Source organism: Scylla paramamosain, chromosome 43, assembly GCF_035594125.1.
Source record: "Scylla paramamosain isolate STU-SP2022 chromosome 43, ASM3559412v1, whole genome shotgun sequence".
Classification (NCBI taxonomy): Eukaryota; Metazoa; Arthropoda; class Malacostraca; order Decapoda; family Portunidae; genus Scylla; species Scylla paramamosain.
The window spans coordinates 6,579,684-6,594,683 of NC_087193.1; the positions used below are offsets into that span (position 1 = coordinate 6,579,684).

At 42.9% G+C, this 15,000-nt stretch overlaps 3 protein-coding genes and 1 long non-coding RNA gene across 4 annotated transcripts in view; 2 read left to right on the forward strand and 2 right to left on the reverse strand.

Moving 5' to 3' along the window:
* Nucleotides 1-4,702, reverse strand: part of LOC135093602 (uncharacterized) — a 4,882-nt gene extending 180 nt beyond the window's left edge. The window contains exons 1-7 of the mRNA XM_063993006.1: nucleotides 4,197-4,702; nucleotides 3,903-4,013; nucleotides 3,418-3,529; nucleotides 2,710-2,829; nucleotides 2,448-2,570; nucleotides 1,677-1,802; nucleotides 1-438 (exon numbers count right to left, since the gene is read on the reverse strand). The exon at nucleotides 1-438 is cut by the window's left edge and continues 180 nt beyond it. Coding sequence (XP_063849076.1) covers nucleotides 259-438; nucleotides 1,677-1,802; nucleotides 2,448-2,570; nucleotides 2,710-2,829; nucleotides 3,418-3,529; nucleotides 3,903-4,013; nucleotides 4,197-4,405 — 981 coding nt within the window. The 5' untranslated portion in view covers nucleotides 4,406-4,702 and the 3' untranslated portion in view covers nucleotides 1-258. The remainder of the gene's footprint in view (nucleotides 439-1,676; nucleotides 1,803-2,447; nucleotides 2,571-2,709; nucleotides 2,830-3,417; nucleotides 3,530-3,902; nucleotides 4,014-4,196) is intronic.
* A 6-nt stretch (nucleotides 4,703-4,708) lies between these two features.
* On the forward strand, nucleotides 4,709-5,670 carry LOC135093608 (uncharacterized). The gene is made up of 2 exons (XR_010263433.1): nucleotides 4,709-5,036; nucleotides 5,440-5,670. It is a non-coding gene; the product is annotated as an uncharacterized LOC135093608 (long non-coding RNA).
* Nucleotides 5,671-5,976: 306 nt separating this feature from the next.
* On the reverse strand, nucleotides 5,977-12,401 carry LOC135093604 (large ribosomal subunit protein mL50-like). Its single transcript, XM_063993010.1, has 5 exons — nucleotides 12,243-12,401; nucleotides 11,586-11,683; nucleotides 10,540-10,742; nucleotides 8,567-8,686; nucleotides 5,977-6,460 (listed from the first exon to the last, which is right to left on the reverse strand). The coding sequence occupies exons 1-5, from the start codon at nucleotides 12,336-12,338 to the stop codon at nucleotides 6,339-6,341; spliced, it is 639 nt and encodes a 212-aa protein (XP_063849080.1). The 5' UTR covers nucleotides 12,339-12,401; the 3' UTR covers nucleotides 5,977-6,338.
* A 371-nt stretch (nucleotides 12,402-12,772) lies between these two features.
* LOC135093596 (mediator of RNA polymerase II transcription subunit 13-like) overlaps nucleotides 12,773-15,000 on the forward strand; it is a 57,622-nt gene continuing 55,394 nt past the window's right edge. Inside the window, 1 exon segment of the mRNA XM_063992989.1 lies at nucleotides 12,773-12,986. Coding sequence (XP_063849059.1) covers nucleotides 12,918-12,986 — 69 coding nt within the window. The 5' untranslated portion in view covers nucleotides 12,773-12,917.

Here is a 15,000-nt window from a genome sequence, read left to right on the forward strand (position 1 = left end):
GTGAAGGTGGTAGTAGTAGTAGTAGTAGTAGTAGTAGTGATAGCAGCAACAATATTAACCAGACTATGACAGCAGTATCTAGCCTAACCTAACCTAACCTAACCTAACCTAACCTAGCCTAGCCTAACCTAACCTAACCTAACCTAACCTAACCTCACTGTACAATAACAATAACTAAACCATCAACAAACGGTAGGAGGAGGAGGAGGAGGAGGAGGAGGAGGAGGAGGCGAAGCACTAAACACACCTATAGCTTAATTAATAGACAGGACCACGGCGCAGGTAGAGAACTTCAAAGCACGTGGCAATGGTCCTGTTCTCTCCTGGTACGTAGTAAAGGGTTTCCAGTACCAGGTTAGGGCGGTACCAGGCGCGGAGGAAGCCCAGGCGAGTGAGGCGCTCCAGAACCTGCCAGTACTGACGAAGGAGAGGCAGCACCTGTAGGGAAGAAGTGCTGTAAGACTGGGTGTGTGGAGGAAGATAGGGAAGGAAGGAGAGAAGGGAGACATGTAGGGAAGGAGTGCTGTAAGAGAAGGGGTGTAGGGAAGAGAAGGAAAAATAGGGAAGAAAGAAGAAGGAAATGAGAATAGAAAATCTGAAAGGAAGGCGTGTCCGTAAGACTGGGTGTAGGAACAGGATGTGGGAAAGGAAAAAATGAAAAGCGACAGAAGAAGAAAGGAATGAAAGAAGAAAGGAAGGAAAACAATGAAAGCAATAGAAGGAAGGAAGGAAGGAACGTGAAGAAAGAAATAAAGGAAAAAATAAAAGGATAAAGAAGAAAATAAATGAACTATATACAGATCGCGCCATTAAAAAAGCCACATATTAACAAAAAAGAAAGCGCAAATCATTCTAAGTACGAAATATTTCATGGTCAAATGCTTCCAACGTCATAGCTTACATTAGGTACGGGGCATTTAAATATGAACATGTTGAGTTGATGGGAAGAAGAGAGGGAGGGAGGGAGGGAGGGAGGGGGAGCTGCAATGGGAGGTGTTGACGTCTTGAGGGTGTTATTTGATTACAGTTCAAGTGAAATTCAAGGTGGTATCGTTGTAGCAATTATAGGTTGAGACGTAACGAACTAGATATGGCAACAGTGATTAGGTGATCGCTGCGGGACGGGACTGCGTACTTCCCATTCCTCAGAGAGAGAGAGAGAGAGAGAGAGAGAGAGAGAGAGAGAGAGAGAGAGAGAGAGAGAGAGACTGTCTACTAAAGAATAAAAGAGGATATAAACACGTAAACTCTGATAAAGGAAAAGAAGAAAGGAAGGAAGGAAATTAGACCAAAAATTATGAAAAATACTGAGTAAGAAGGAAAAGATGTAAGCCAAAAAAAAAGAAAAAAGGAAAAATGGCAGGAAGGAAGGAAGGAAAGAAGAAAGAGAAGTAAGCATAGTGTACGTAGATAGGTGGGGTAAATACCAGAACCCTTTGTACTAGTGAAGGAAACAGTTAGATTGACGGGAAGTGGTGTGTGTGTGTGTGTGTGTGTGTGTGTCTGTGTGTGTTTATTTATTTATTTATTTATTTATTTATTTTATTATTATTCATTTATCTATTTATTTTATTTTATTTTATTTTATTTTATTTTATTTTATTTTATTTATTTATTTATTTATTTATTTATTTATTTTTATTTATTTATCTATTTTTTTGTTGGTGTGTCCTTACCTGGTGTGCGGGCGCTGTGATGATGTCCATGGTGTGAATCTCAATAGCCAGCTGACGTACGCCCTCCAGCCTCCCGCCCTCCACCAAATTAGGTAGAACGCGCCACTCAGTGTTCTCAATGTCCATCTGTAACAGTAGTAGTAGTAGTAGTAGTAGTAGTAGTAGTAGATAAAGTATTACAGCTATCACAGTCTTCAAATATCTAAACTCCTCTTGAAATGATTAACAGATTCCGGTAAATATTGAATGGGAAGTCCGCTATGGCACCTACGTATGGCAAGATTTAATTAGGTGGATGTAATTTGACAGCACCAACGTATGATCCTAATTGCATCAGACATTACCAATAACACCGTGAATCCCCACTTACTTCTATGACTGCAGCGTCGTGTGATCATATTGAAGCAAACATTACCTCTGCTGTCACTCCAATAATGCAATGAATTCTAATCTGCCTGTAATTGTCTGTACCGCTGTATGAGCATAATCGCATCACACTTTACCTGTTGTCAGTTCATTAATACATTGAAGCCTAACGTACTATTGGGAAAAGAAATATTGGGAAAAGAAACTGGTATGAGAAATGCACACACACACAAAAAAGATAAAATAAATAAATAAATAAATAATGAGCGTACTAAAAAATCTTCAAGTGTAAAGAACTAACACACAGTTTTGCATTTTCATCACTCAGGCTTACACCATTCCAGAGTTTTCTCAATAGCCTCATTACAACGGGTGAAAACAGAAACACAGGCGGAGGATATTGACCTTGAGGTAGTGCACATGGCGGGACTCGTGGCCCAGGCGACGTCGAATGTTGTCGTAAGTGTCGAACTCCCCCGTAACGTTTTCTTTCTTCCCGTCGGGGTACTCGTTCATGTGCGTGCGGTTCTGTGACGGAGATAAAAGGTTGTGGGATTCTCTCTCTCTCTCTCTCTCTCTCTCTCTCTCTCTCTCTCTCTCTCTCTCTCTCTCTCTCTCTCTCTCTCTCTCTCTCTCTATCTATCTATCTATCTCTCTCTCTGCTTACGTAGCGGAAGATGTCGAGGCCAAGGAGGTGGAAGCGCTCGTTCTTGAGGTTGGTGGACACAATGGTCTCTTGGTTCACCGTGGGGTCGAACATGAACACGTCACACCCGTAGTGGCTCATCTGTGCACGGTGAGTTTGTGGTTAGCCTTCTGGGGCGATACCCGTATTGTTAACCCTTTCATTGATATTTGACTCATCTTTCATAAATTACTAACCATTCTGATATATATATATATATATATATATATATATATATATATATATATATATATATATATATATATATATATATATATATATATATATATATATTTTTTTTTTTTTTTTTTTTTTTTTTTTTTTTACAGCCTTTTCATAACATTGTACTAGGTAGAAATTTCATGATATTTTTTTAATTTCCTTCTTTCGTACAGAAGCTTATAAATATTTCATGCATTACTTGAACTGTTGCTAATTGTTGGATATCGCAGTGAAAGGGTTAAACGATATTGGCTCTTATCACAGTTATTCTCAAAGGCCACATAATTCATTAATTGAGTTCTCACCAGTATTTTTATGATGTAGATTCCTTGTTAAACTATCGGTAGAGTCATGAAAATACTCCCTTGAAGACTCCTACCAACTTCCACTACAGTTTGTTAAAAATTGTCGAGCTATGACGCCCAGACGTTTATGAATACCAGACACCTGCACAAATGGCGCTCTCACCTGGTCGTCAAAGGTTGTGTCGGCGCCAATCCCGAAGGAGTAGACGGTGCAGTTGGTGGATTTTAGTGTCACGTCCTCGTCCAGACACACGACCTTGTTGTTATCCAGAGCTCTGTAGAGGGGAAACATCAATCAATCAATCAGTCAATCTTCCCTTTAGTTCCTCCCCTTCACTCATCACCTCATAAGCACGCCCTTCGCACCCTCCTCATTCTTACAGAAAGGAGGGACATCAGTCAATCAAGGAATCAGTTAACTCATCGGTCAATCAACAAATCAATCAGTCTGTCTATCAATCAATCAATTAATCCATTAATCTTCCCTCTGGTTCCTCCGTGTCACCCATCCAAGAACAAGCCAGACCTCTCGTCGTTTAACCTCACTGATCGCAAGAGGAGCGGTGTATTGAACTCACCTAAGAAGACACACACCCTCGCACCTTGCTCACCCACAGTCGATGTCCACAGCCTAACCCAGCCTCTCACCTTCTGCAGTAGGTACCGCCGAGGGAGACCATCTTGGAACAGGTGGTTTCCAGGGTCCCCATACGCTTGAAGAAGTCATCCACGGTCCTCAGCCACTTCCCGTGCTGTGACCTGCGGTGGAAATATCTTACACTTCCTGCTTATACTTCATACTATTCTTTATCTCATGCTTCTCGTATTTCCTCCTTATACTTTATACTTCGCATATTCGTTCTTTAGATCACACTCCTCTTATTCCTTTACATTATCGTTTTTCCTTAAGATCGAGTCACCCAGCATACCCCCGAGACCTACCTCCTGTCCCTCACGATAGCCATGTCATCTTGTAGGGGCGCTGCAGTCTTTTGTTTTTGTTCCCTCGCCACACGGTTCAGCTCTTCGTTCTCGAGACAGGCCAGCATCATGAGGGTGCTGTACATGGCCAGCACCACCAGGTAGACGGACAGGGGCGTGATCTTGCAGTGGATGCGAGCCATTCTTCCTTCGCCCCCCGTCATCAGCATTTCACGATGTTCTAAGAGTTAGTGGTGTCTTCTCAATACGAGGCATAGTTCCATATTAGAAAACTGTCCATTCCATGAAGAACTTTATTGGGTGGAAAACTGTAGCACTTATTGAGAAACTCGTATGTGTGGTCGTTCCTTGATTGTGCGTGGAAGGAAAAGGTTGACTTGATAATGTGACCGTGTTTAGAACCGAGGGTGTGATCGACCCTCACTGCGATGCCTCTCCTCGCCTAGTCAAGGTGTGTGTGTGTGTGTGTGTGTGTGTGTGTGTGTGTGTGTGTGTGTGTGTGTGTGTGTGTATGTGTGTGTGTTCAAGGCACATGTGAATTCAGCACACCACCACTACACCACTGATGCACTCTTCTCTCCGTTTCAGGTGTCACGCACTGCACAAGGCTGGCGGTGACGGTGACAGCGGCAAACTACACGTTCACCATATTCTGTTCCTCGCCGGTCTTCCCTCTCTCTTTCCCTGGCGTACTTCTCTTGTTGTTTAAATGCTGCTGGTGTCCTGGCCGTGCAGGTGTGGACGTGGTACTGTGTGATGGAGCGGGGCCGTGGAGGAAGGAGGATGGCCGCAGCGCGAGGCAAGTTAGGAGGAAAGTCTGGGTGGAATATCCCAGGAAAGGTTGGTATTATTGAAACCTTGTGATACGTGTGCGACTGTCTCTTGAGTTTTTTTTAAGACACACACACACACACACACACACACACACACACACACACACACACTTTTTCAGCTCAATTTTATTCACAAGCATGATCGCATGTTTTCTTTTCTTCTCTGAGAGATAAATTTTCCTCATACGTTTCTGTATTACATCCAGATAAAACACACACACACACACACACACACACACACACACACACACATATCTATATGAGAGAGAGAGAGAGAGAGAGAGAGAGAGAGAGAGAGAGAGAGAGAGAGAGAGAGAGAGAGAGAGAGAGAGAGAGAGAGAACTTCATTGGCTTTCATTTTAAACCACCCGGTGATTAGCCGCGTCACACACACACACGCACACACACAGATAAGCAGTTCCTCCAATCCCTGGCTTGATTGACGTGTGTGATGAGGCGTGTGGAGGGCAAGACCCGCTCCTCTTCCTCCTCCTCCAGCATTGCGTAAGCCGTTATTTTGAGGCGGGTAATGCGCATGATTGGGGTCACCTGATCCGCTTCCCCACCACGTGAATTATGGTAATCTTGTGCAAATCTGTCTGTTCATCCCTTTGTATTTGTAATGGACTGTGTCAAGCTTGTCCTGTTTTTTAATGCCTCCCTCCCAGTAATGTCATGCAACATACTGGTTTGAGTACATTTGATTTGAGACTAATGGAACCTTCTGAGTTGAGTGAGCCCTCGGCCACAGGAAGGATGAATCACATTGCCTGATAAGCCAACTGTCTCCTTGTTTGTGGTTTTTCTTTCTCTTCACACTGTTTATGTTGTTGAATTAAGAGAATTGAGATAAAACTTGTGTGACACAAATTTGTGGAAATTAACATTGTTCAGTTTTTTTTTGTTTGTAATGCATTACTCTTTATTTAAGGATATAAAACATGTGATGGTATAAAATATTGTTACTTTAATTTCATTGTAACACATTAACAATGTAAAAAATATGTACATGAAGAGATGCCACCAGCAATGCTACATTTAAACAATCTGGTTCATAAGCTGTCAATGTGAAAACCTAAACCAACACTGTGCCAAACTTTACAGCAATCAAGGGATGATGTCTGAAAAGTCCTTTTGCCACACAAATGTTAAACTACTCGTTACCTACACAGGGAAGCAGCACTGCGGTGACTTGTACACTGGTATAACCAAACACTGCAAGTCATTTTGAATGTATTTCCAAGCACTGATTTTTTAATATCCTGTTCTGTCTTTTGCCAGAAGAGCCACATCCCCCAGTTGATGCTTCTTACTTGTATGGCCACTGAGTCTTTGTCACGTAGCCCGGGTAGCGCTTCTTGTTCTTGAGACCCATGACAATAGTGGAGTCTTTGGTGAAGACCGACACACCTCCAAACTTGGTGTCCGTCTCTGCAGGGTGAGAAAGAAATGTTGATGATGTGCTGCCAAGGGAATGTGATCAGCAGCTGACTAACCTGAATAGATGTTTAACTTGCTGAGTTCCAAACAATTGCTGTAGAGATTATTACTGTCACAGATCTTGTTTTGTGGATTTAAATAATTTTTGTGACTAGTGGGGCATGGCCTTGGCACACACCAGGCAGCTGGGTTGGAAGAATACTGCCACTGTATTATGTGCATAACATGAAAGGTGACTGAAAGGGATGCAGTGAACAGATAGGAAACCTTCTCCTTTGTATTTCAATTTCTACAAAGCCAAACCTTTTGTTTCAGCCTGATACACTGATAGATGGCAATAATACATATGAAATTTTGAGAGTAAAGTCTGAATTCATATCAGAAAACCAACTGGCAAGTGAAGTTTATATATGACATTTGCATAACTATGAAGAGCTCAACAACCATACTTTTCTTATAATACTGAAGCTGATGGCAACACTGATGATGAGAGGGATATGACAGGGGGTCTGAGACAGTTGCTGCTCTCTAGTGTAATGATATATGACATGCCTTGTGCCTCACACCAGTGTTGCTTCCTGATAGTGTACGATGCATAACTGTCTCTGTTACATCAGTATGACTAATGCTTGTGCTGAGCTGCCAGAAGGTGATCATCAGCCAGCACTGATGTCGTACAAACTTCCTCCCACCACACTGTCAGTACATCCTTGCTCTTTGCTGGATGCAAGTGTAGTACTTTGTTGTACTTTACTGATTTCTCCACTCATAACAAATGACTTTGCCAATCACATAAGTAATGAAAAGTACTTACAATGTAAATTTAAGAAACAATGAAGATGATGAATGAGTAATGATGAAAATAGATTCTAGATAGAAAAGTGGAAATAACATTTATAGAAGATCTGGATCAGCCACAGGTGTGGTGGTGCATGGAGAGTCTTTGGTGGTTCCTGTGGAAACTTATGCTGCCTTCCCTAGAGATGTGCCGGCAGTTAAGGCAAAGCTGACGGCAGCATGTGGGTGATCTTTAGCAATATGATGATTACAGAAAATAGCCAGCTTCCTGTGTGACTTAGGAATCTGATCTCACCACTTTCATGATTCTGGTGAGCATGCAGTCCATTTTATTATTCCATCACTGCCTTGTCCAATATTTTTCAGATTCTTCCGTTTCTTATCAAGCAACATAACCGTTGATGCTGCAGCAAAATTGCTATCATGTTTACCATTCACTGGCTGACTGACAAGTGAGTTGATTCAATAAGTAACATTGGCTGGGTGGATATACCACTCACAGTATCTTCATGAAATTTTCAAGACCTATCTGATTTTAAGATGCCAACCCAGCACAAAGATTAAGCTTACAACAGCTTTCCTCCTCCCACTGGAATACTGCCAGTGAGAGACCAGGGTAAGTTGTAACATACAGCTATACAGTGTGTCCAATATACTAAACAGTAGGATATGACTGTAAGACTGCAGCACCTCCCATCACCTGCTACTTGGCAGTGGATGGCTTCTCCACACAAAAGATATCCTGAGGAGGTTATGCAAGTAAGGGCATCAGGATACAAACCAATAGCTGATGGTGTGATGCCAGCCTGCTGCTGCTCAAGGCAAAGGTCCTGGCAGCCTCAGGGATTTGTGCTGATAACTGTGCTTGGATGCACAGCCAATCCAGTGTGTGCTGGGAAAGCATTCTAGTAGATACTTCAGTTTGATAACAAGGGATAAAAAACCTTGAAGACCTGAAGACATCACTTCATCAATTACAGCAGTGAATCAGGCTTGGAAAGACACCCAAGTGGCTGGCATGATTGCCTGGCTTGAGGTCATTGGATCTTGCATGGTTACAACTGCACTGTGTTGCAGATGTACAGATACACACCTTTCTCAACATAGTGAGTGGATGTGCAGTGAAACTGTGAGAGATGGTCATCATCTGGCCCATGCATGCTACTGCCCTCTCTGGGCTGGTCTTTCACTCCCCCCCACCACCCTGTCTGGAGATAAACATGAAACAAAGACAACATAATAAAAGACCATAACAAAGTGAAAATGTTAATGGAAGTTTTCCTTGGTGTGCAGACTCACCAGGGTGGAATCTGGTGTAGTTGTAGGTGACATGGAGATTTTTAGGAAGGTCCATTTCCTTCATCATGTCCAGGGGCACTGTGGTGTTGACTGGTGTGGTGTAGAAGGTCACCAGCTCCTCTGTGAAGAACATGGGTTAGAAAATGTTACATTAACACATAACTGTCATCCTTTCTACAAAAGGTATGATGAAAAAGTTTTGAGACTTTCTGCTGTCAGGACAAAAACATGTTTGCCTGTACACAATTGGAGTGAGCAACAACTTTCATGAGTCAGCAAGCCGAGTGGTGTCTTGCTGCCTTCACGATTAATTGTCACATTTTTGTCTTCACTTGCAATTTCACAATGGATCTCAAATTTGACTAGAGAGCAAGCTTCAAATTCTGCATCACACTCAGGAATGCAGTGACAGAAACCCTTGAAAAATTGTGGCAGCCCACGGTGATGAGGCAGTGAGCAAGGTGAGGTGTTCACAAGGACAGAATTTCATTTATGGAAGATGAGAGGTCAGAGCAACCCTTCACTAGCACAATTAAAAAATGTTGAATAATTTTAATTTGTTTATCATGATTAGGGGGCCACTACCAAAGTTTTGTGCATCTTCAATGTGGAATAGTTCATGCTATCCTCATGTTTAACCATGCACTACAATGCCTAATTTATACAGTGACTCCTACCCCTAACATGACAAGACACCTGCTCAGCCTTCCATCCACACCAAGACAGTTGCTGCTCCTCATGCCCCACTTCTCAGACTTGGCCCCCTGTGACTTAATCCTCTTCCTCAATATGAAATTAAACACAAAAGATGACCATTTTGACAATGTGGAAGAGATCTACTGTGAATTCCTTATGATGCCTGACACACTTAAAGAACAGAACTTCAAGACCACATGACAAGCATGGCAGAAGCACCAGAAGCAAAGCATTGCTGAACAAAGTGATTGCTGTGAAGATTTTAGTGACAAATATTGGATAGGGATTATTTTTTTTGTTTTTATAAACATTTCTTGGAACTTTTTTGATCAAATCTTGCATAACTACTACACTTATTTTCATTACACTTGTGAATTGTCCTCTACTCCATTATGTACAATGGCAGGATGTAAGCCCATGAGACTGTGGTGCTAACACTACAGCCAATCAGTCACCTTACTGCAGCGTAACACAGCTGAAGAGCTGTGTTACGCTGCAGTGAGGCTGGTAAGGGTGGGGAGGTCCTTAACTCTGCAATTTGAAGCCAGGTGAATGTCATTTGACTGTCAAGTGCTCATACTAATCTATCAATGGCCAATCAGCACAAACTGGCCTAAATAACAAGACAGTCTGTAATGTCTCATCTCAGCTGTCAATCTTTACTGGAGACAATGGCGTGAAAAAAAGAAAGTCATCCCTGCAGTCTTAAGGTTCACTCAGTGGTCTTCACTGTCCCCAGTGGCTGGTAAGGAGTGATATTCATGATTACTTATAAAAAATGAATAACTAGGAAAAGATGTTGCATTAATGGGTACATGTATATTGTATTAATTTTGTGTGTCCTATAATAGTTTTACACCTATATTCTTAAACAACTTCAGAAGAGTAAAATGGAAACAAATTTTTTTTCTTTGAGGTAAAACAAATCTGAAGGTAATTATTATTGTCATCTTCATTATTATTATTATTATTATTATTATTATTATTAGTAGTAGTAGTAGTAGTAGTAGTAGTAGCAGCAGTAGTAGTAGTAATATTATACCACTTTTCCAGTTCCATGGTACAACTTTTGACACAAATATGTGAGGGATCTTTGGGGTTCCAGGACACAAGTTTCTGAAACATTCTGACTGTCTGTGTCATTACATGAAAAAACAAATGATACAGTTCACCTCCGTCAGACTATAAGAAAGAAAGATTTTTGGCAGTCAGTGTTTGCCTCTTTCCTATGGCTTGTATTAGTGAATCCCAGGGAGGAGCCACGACTCACAACTCACCCACATTAGTGACTCGGTGCATGAGGGAGTTGGGCAACATGTGGCCGAGGGACTGGGAACACTTCAGCAGCACCTTCCACTTGTCCTGGGCGGAGGGGAAGGTGGTGTGGGGCGCCTGGCTCCCCAACACCTGCTTGCAGATGCTCAGTACCTGCTTGTCTGCATCCTTTGGTGGTGTGTAAGGCTTCTGGCTCCTCAGGTACCTGCAGGTGAAGGTTAGTGACTGAGTGAGCATGACTGTTGAGGAGGAAATGTGACAGATAATTGTTGGCATTAACAAACTTGTGGAATTTAGTTTTACAAGTGTTATCTGTGGGCTTAGCTTGGTGACTGACAGTGTGATCTGTGACTTGATTTTTTCTCTTGCATTTTCTTTCAATGTAAGAGGCACTCTGGCCAAGGTCAACAAAAAATGCTGTGAAAAAAAAAAAAGGAAAAAAAAAAAAGAGCCATTGAAGGCACCAGCTCCCACAGATAAGATAATGTGATGATAAAAGTGTACAAGCAATTCATCATCATTTTGTTGTCATTTTTTCTTCATGGGCCTGGATGGCTGATGAGTCTGCTCCTGGACATTAATTACAAAAGTTACACGTGCAGGCAGCGTCAACGAGTCACGCTGGTGTGGGTGTAACAAAGGCTCACTCATAAACCACTGGCATTCAAACATTTATCTGGTGGTGTTTATATTTATCTGGTGGTGTTTATACTGATGATGCTTGCACACTTTATAATAACTATTATCATTTTACAATAGTTTTTATTTTTCTTAATCTTTTATACTTATTTATCTTTTTATGCTAAGTTTCCTGTTCATCTGTGCAAAAATAAAATCATTACTACTCATTGTAGTCATACTACAATGAATGCATGTATGCAATTTATAGGAACAGTACGTGAGTCTGTGATGAAGGAATCTTATGATAGTTAAGTCAGATGTACATCAGCCACTCAAAGTACTGGAGAGGAAACACTGTTGTGAGTAACCAATCAGTGGAGGTGTGTCACACTGCCTCTATGAACCACGTGACAGGTGAGGTCCTCACCCTCTCGCCGCCAGGGATTCCGAGTCAAATTCCAGCTTCCTGTCCTTGGGGAACACATCGAGGTCCTCCACTGGGGCGGCAGCGGCCGGGCCTCCCTGCTGTGAGGGGCAGAACACAAGTTGCCGTCATTACACAGTGTGTGTGGGATTGTACTACAGACTGGCTGCACCTATACAGCATTGTGAATGTTATGTATACAAGCAGGCAGGGAGTCCCTGAGTTGACTTTACTGGTTAACTCTTTCATTAGGGAAATTGACAGATTAGGCTCAGAGAAAGTAGAAAGCCTTGATTAATGGATAAAAGTAATAATATATAGTAACACAATATATGATATAAAAAAGTAATAATAACAATAGTATAAACATACACAAACACAACTAGTGTATGTTGTTTACTAGTGTTGCACTTGTAAACAAGACACGGACCAAACCAACCTGACGGAGAGTCACACACGCCAGGGGTCTGATTAGCAGGGAGTGACATGTATGGGCCTTGAACAACAAAGGGCAGCAAGGCAGGGAGATGCATCACTATTGTTGTGTTGGTGGAGTGTCGGTGAGAGGGGAGAGGTGAGAGAGGCGCTAGATACGGATAAGTAAGGTGTCAGGTGTGCCGCAGAGGAGCACACCTTAGCCCCGGCATCTGGGTGACTTACCTGGGGCGGGGCAGGTCGATGCAGGGGGCGTGAGGAGCTGAGGACAGCAGCCTGTCGGGGAACCAGCAGACGAAACCTTCTAATGGACGCCGCCATGATGGGAGGGTCACGTGACTCACGCCAGCCAATCAGCGCGCGAGTTGACACCGCCGGGCGCGAACTCACTCCCCGCCACACATCTTCTTCTTAACTTATATAACTTTGACAGGTTACCCATACATACACACATTTACAGATATTTGAATAATTAGAATAATCATAAATATCCTTCTATCTCACCTAAATGCTTCTTTGCGACGAAAAAAGCCTGAATTGCAGCTTAGGTAAAAGACGGCTTTGACAGAGGACGTTGCCAGTTACTCACGAAAACTCCCCACCATTATTCTATACAAGAACTAAATATATTTATTAATAATAAAAATAACAAAGATTAATATGATAGCGATTTATGAGGGTAAATGGAGTGTTTAAATGGTGGGTGGAGAAAGGCGAAATAGGTGGGCGTAAAATTCGTGCCTTGACATCGCTCAGCCTCAGCATCGTTGGAACGTCTCCCATTTCCTCTCCGCCATTATACTGTAGATCCAATGGAGTGATTGTGGTTATCTGGAGGTTTACACGGTGATTAATCCATAGCGTGTGGATGGATACAAGCGTAGTGTCGAAAATGGGTCGATGATGTCCACGAACTCGCAAACGAACGGGGCAAGCCTAGAAGATTGCCACACCAATTTCTTCGCCTTGGTGAGTGACGAGTTTGAATACGAGACCCAACTGTTTTGACCCTATTTTCTCCTTCCTCCTGCCTCTCCTGCCCTCCTCGCCACTCCCACGCCTCCCCTGGACCTATGCCTACCAGCCCCCGTCGTGTGCAGGCCTAAAATACCATATATTTACTAGAAATTCCATGTCATCGGTGCTGGAAAGGAAGAATAACCTACCAATTTCCTTGCCCTACATTGTATTTTTTGCTTTTTTCCGCACCCGCCGCGCCCCTGCAGTGCTGTGCGAGTGCGTGGGCGTAAGGAGGGAAATTTGCTGTGTGTCTGATGTATTTATTAAGGGAAAAGAATGAGGAATGAGGAAAAAAATTGAATGTAAGCAGGAGGCACGACAAGTCACTAAGGGTGGAAACCGTCTGCGAGGGGGGGAGGGAGGCCGGGCCGATGGGGGGTGCTGAGGTGAAATCTGTCGGGGTTTGGGGGGATAGACTTAATGGTTTTTGCTTTCTTCGTGTTGCAAGTTAGGTATTTTACTCCCAGGGTGCTGTGGGGCTTGGGAGGCCTAGGAAGTGAAGGCCTAGCTGTACCTTCTGCGTTTTGAGATGTGGTGGTGGTGGTGGTGGTGGTGATGCATCCCTCCCGCCACCACCACCATCACCACCCCTTCTCATAGCTCCTCCTCCTCCTGGTCTCTCCCCCTCCTCCTCCTTCGTCAGCCAGCTCCTCCTCACTCACCAACTGGCTAACTGTGTGTGGTATTGACTAGTGTTTTTGTTGTTTGTGTATAGTTAGAACCATGAGTGTGTGTGTGTGTGTGTGTGTGTGTGTGTGTGTGTGTGTGCTACGGGAGTGTATGTTATTTTCAAAGCAATTCCGACCATTTATGTAGCTTGTTGAGTATGGGAAAGCGGTGGTTATTGTTCCGGTGTAAGCACGGTAGCACACACACACACACACACACACACACACAAATTGATATTAAACCGGATGTCCATAGCCTTGTGACATAGTAATGCAGATAATAAACACAATATCAAACTCGTTCGTAATGCAGATTTTGATAGAAGTCAGATACGTATCCGGACCGTACCGGAGCCACATATCAGTGCGGGCATGTGCTAATATGACTCAAGTGATACTGCTAGATTACCGTTGGTTTATTGGTGTTAAATGACTCCTGTAGCCGCACTGTGACGTATGCTACTGCAGTGTCCTTTTGTGGGGGTTAAAAGTGCATTAGGATTATAAGCTGTGCAGGATTTGGTAATGTCGTGTTGTTGCTTGCCTGTTAATGGTTCTGTCAGGGGATGGGGCGGGGTGGGGGGGTGTCTACGGAGCTTGTAGGCTTATGTGAAACTTGTATGAGGTTGGTGTAATTTATCTTTGGGTTTTATGTGTTTTATTCTTATATAGGGTAATACGCAGTGATTTACGCTTCATTGTTTGTGTGTGTGTGTGTGTGTGTGTGTGTGTGTGTGTGTGTGTGTGTGTGTGTGGTGAAAGGAAAGGCTGTCACGTGCGCCCAACTTTTTTATTTTTTATTTATTTTTTTTTTTAAGCCGAATCCGCTACACTTTTCCTTCCGCACCAAAACTGCTTGAAAAGTCTACTAAAATACAGACTTGCCAAAAAGTTGTTTACCGTACCTCTGTGGTGAGTGAAGAAACCGAGAGGAAAGGGAGATAGCTAAGGAAAGAGGAAGAGTAGGGGAGGGCAGGAGGGGAAGTGGAATGATAACAAAATAACCAGTAACGTGTTGAAAAATTGATGTGATGAAGTTGTAACAGCAAATCCTTCCTTGACTTAACGTAGCAACAACTACTGCTAGCTATTAAAGAGACAGGCACGTGACTGTGTGTGTGTGTGTGTGTGTGTGTGTGTGTGTGTGTGTGTGTGTGTGTGTGTGTGTGTGTGTGTGTGTGTGTTGCCTCCCTTACCACGTGTAGTACTTTGTGTGAAGGGGAGAGAGAGAGAGAGAGAGAGAGAGAGAGAGAGAGAGAGAGAGAGAGAGAGAGAGAGAGAGAGAGAGAGGAAGT

Coding starts and splice junctions, on each gene's coding strand:
- LOC135093604 (XM_063993010.1), bottom strand. CDS start 12,338: ATGGCGGCGTCCATTAGAAGGTTTCGTCTGCTGGTTCCCCGACAGGCT. Junction 11,684..12,242: donor ATCGACCTGCCCCGCCCCAG/GTAAGTCACCCA, acceptor TGCCCCTCACAG/CAGGGAGGCCCGGCCGCTGC. Junction 6,461..8,566: donor CTACACCAGATTCCACCCTG/GTGAGTCTGCAC, acceptor CTCACCCTGCAG/AGACGGACACCAAGTTTGGA.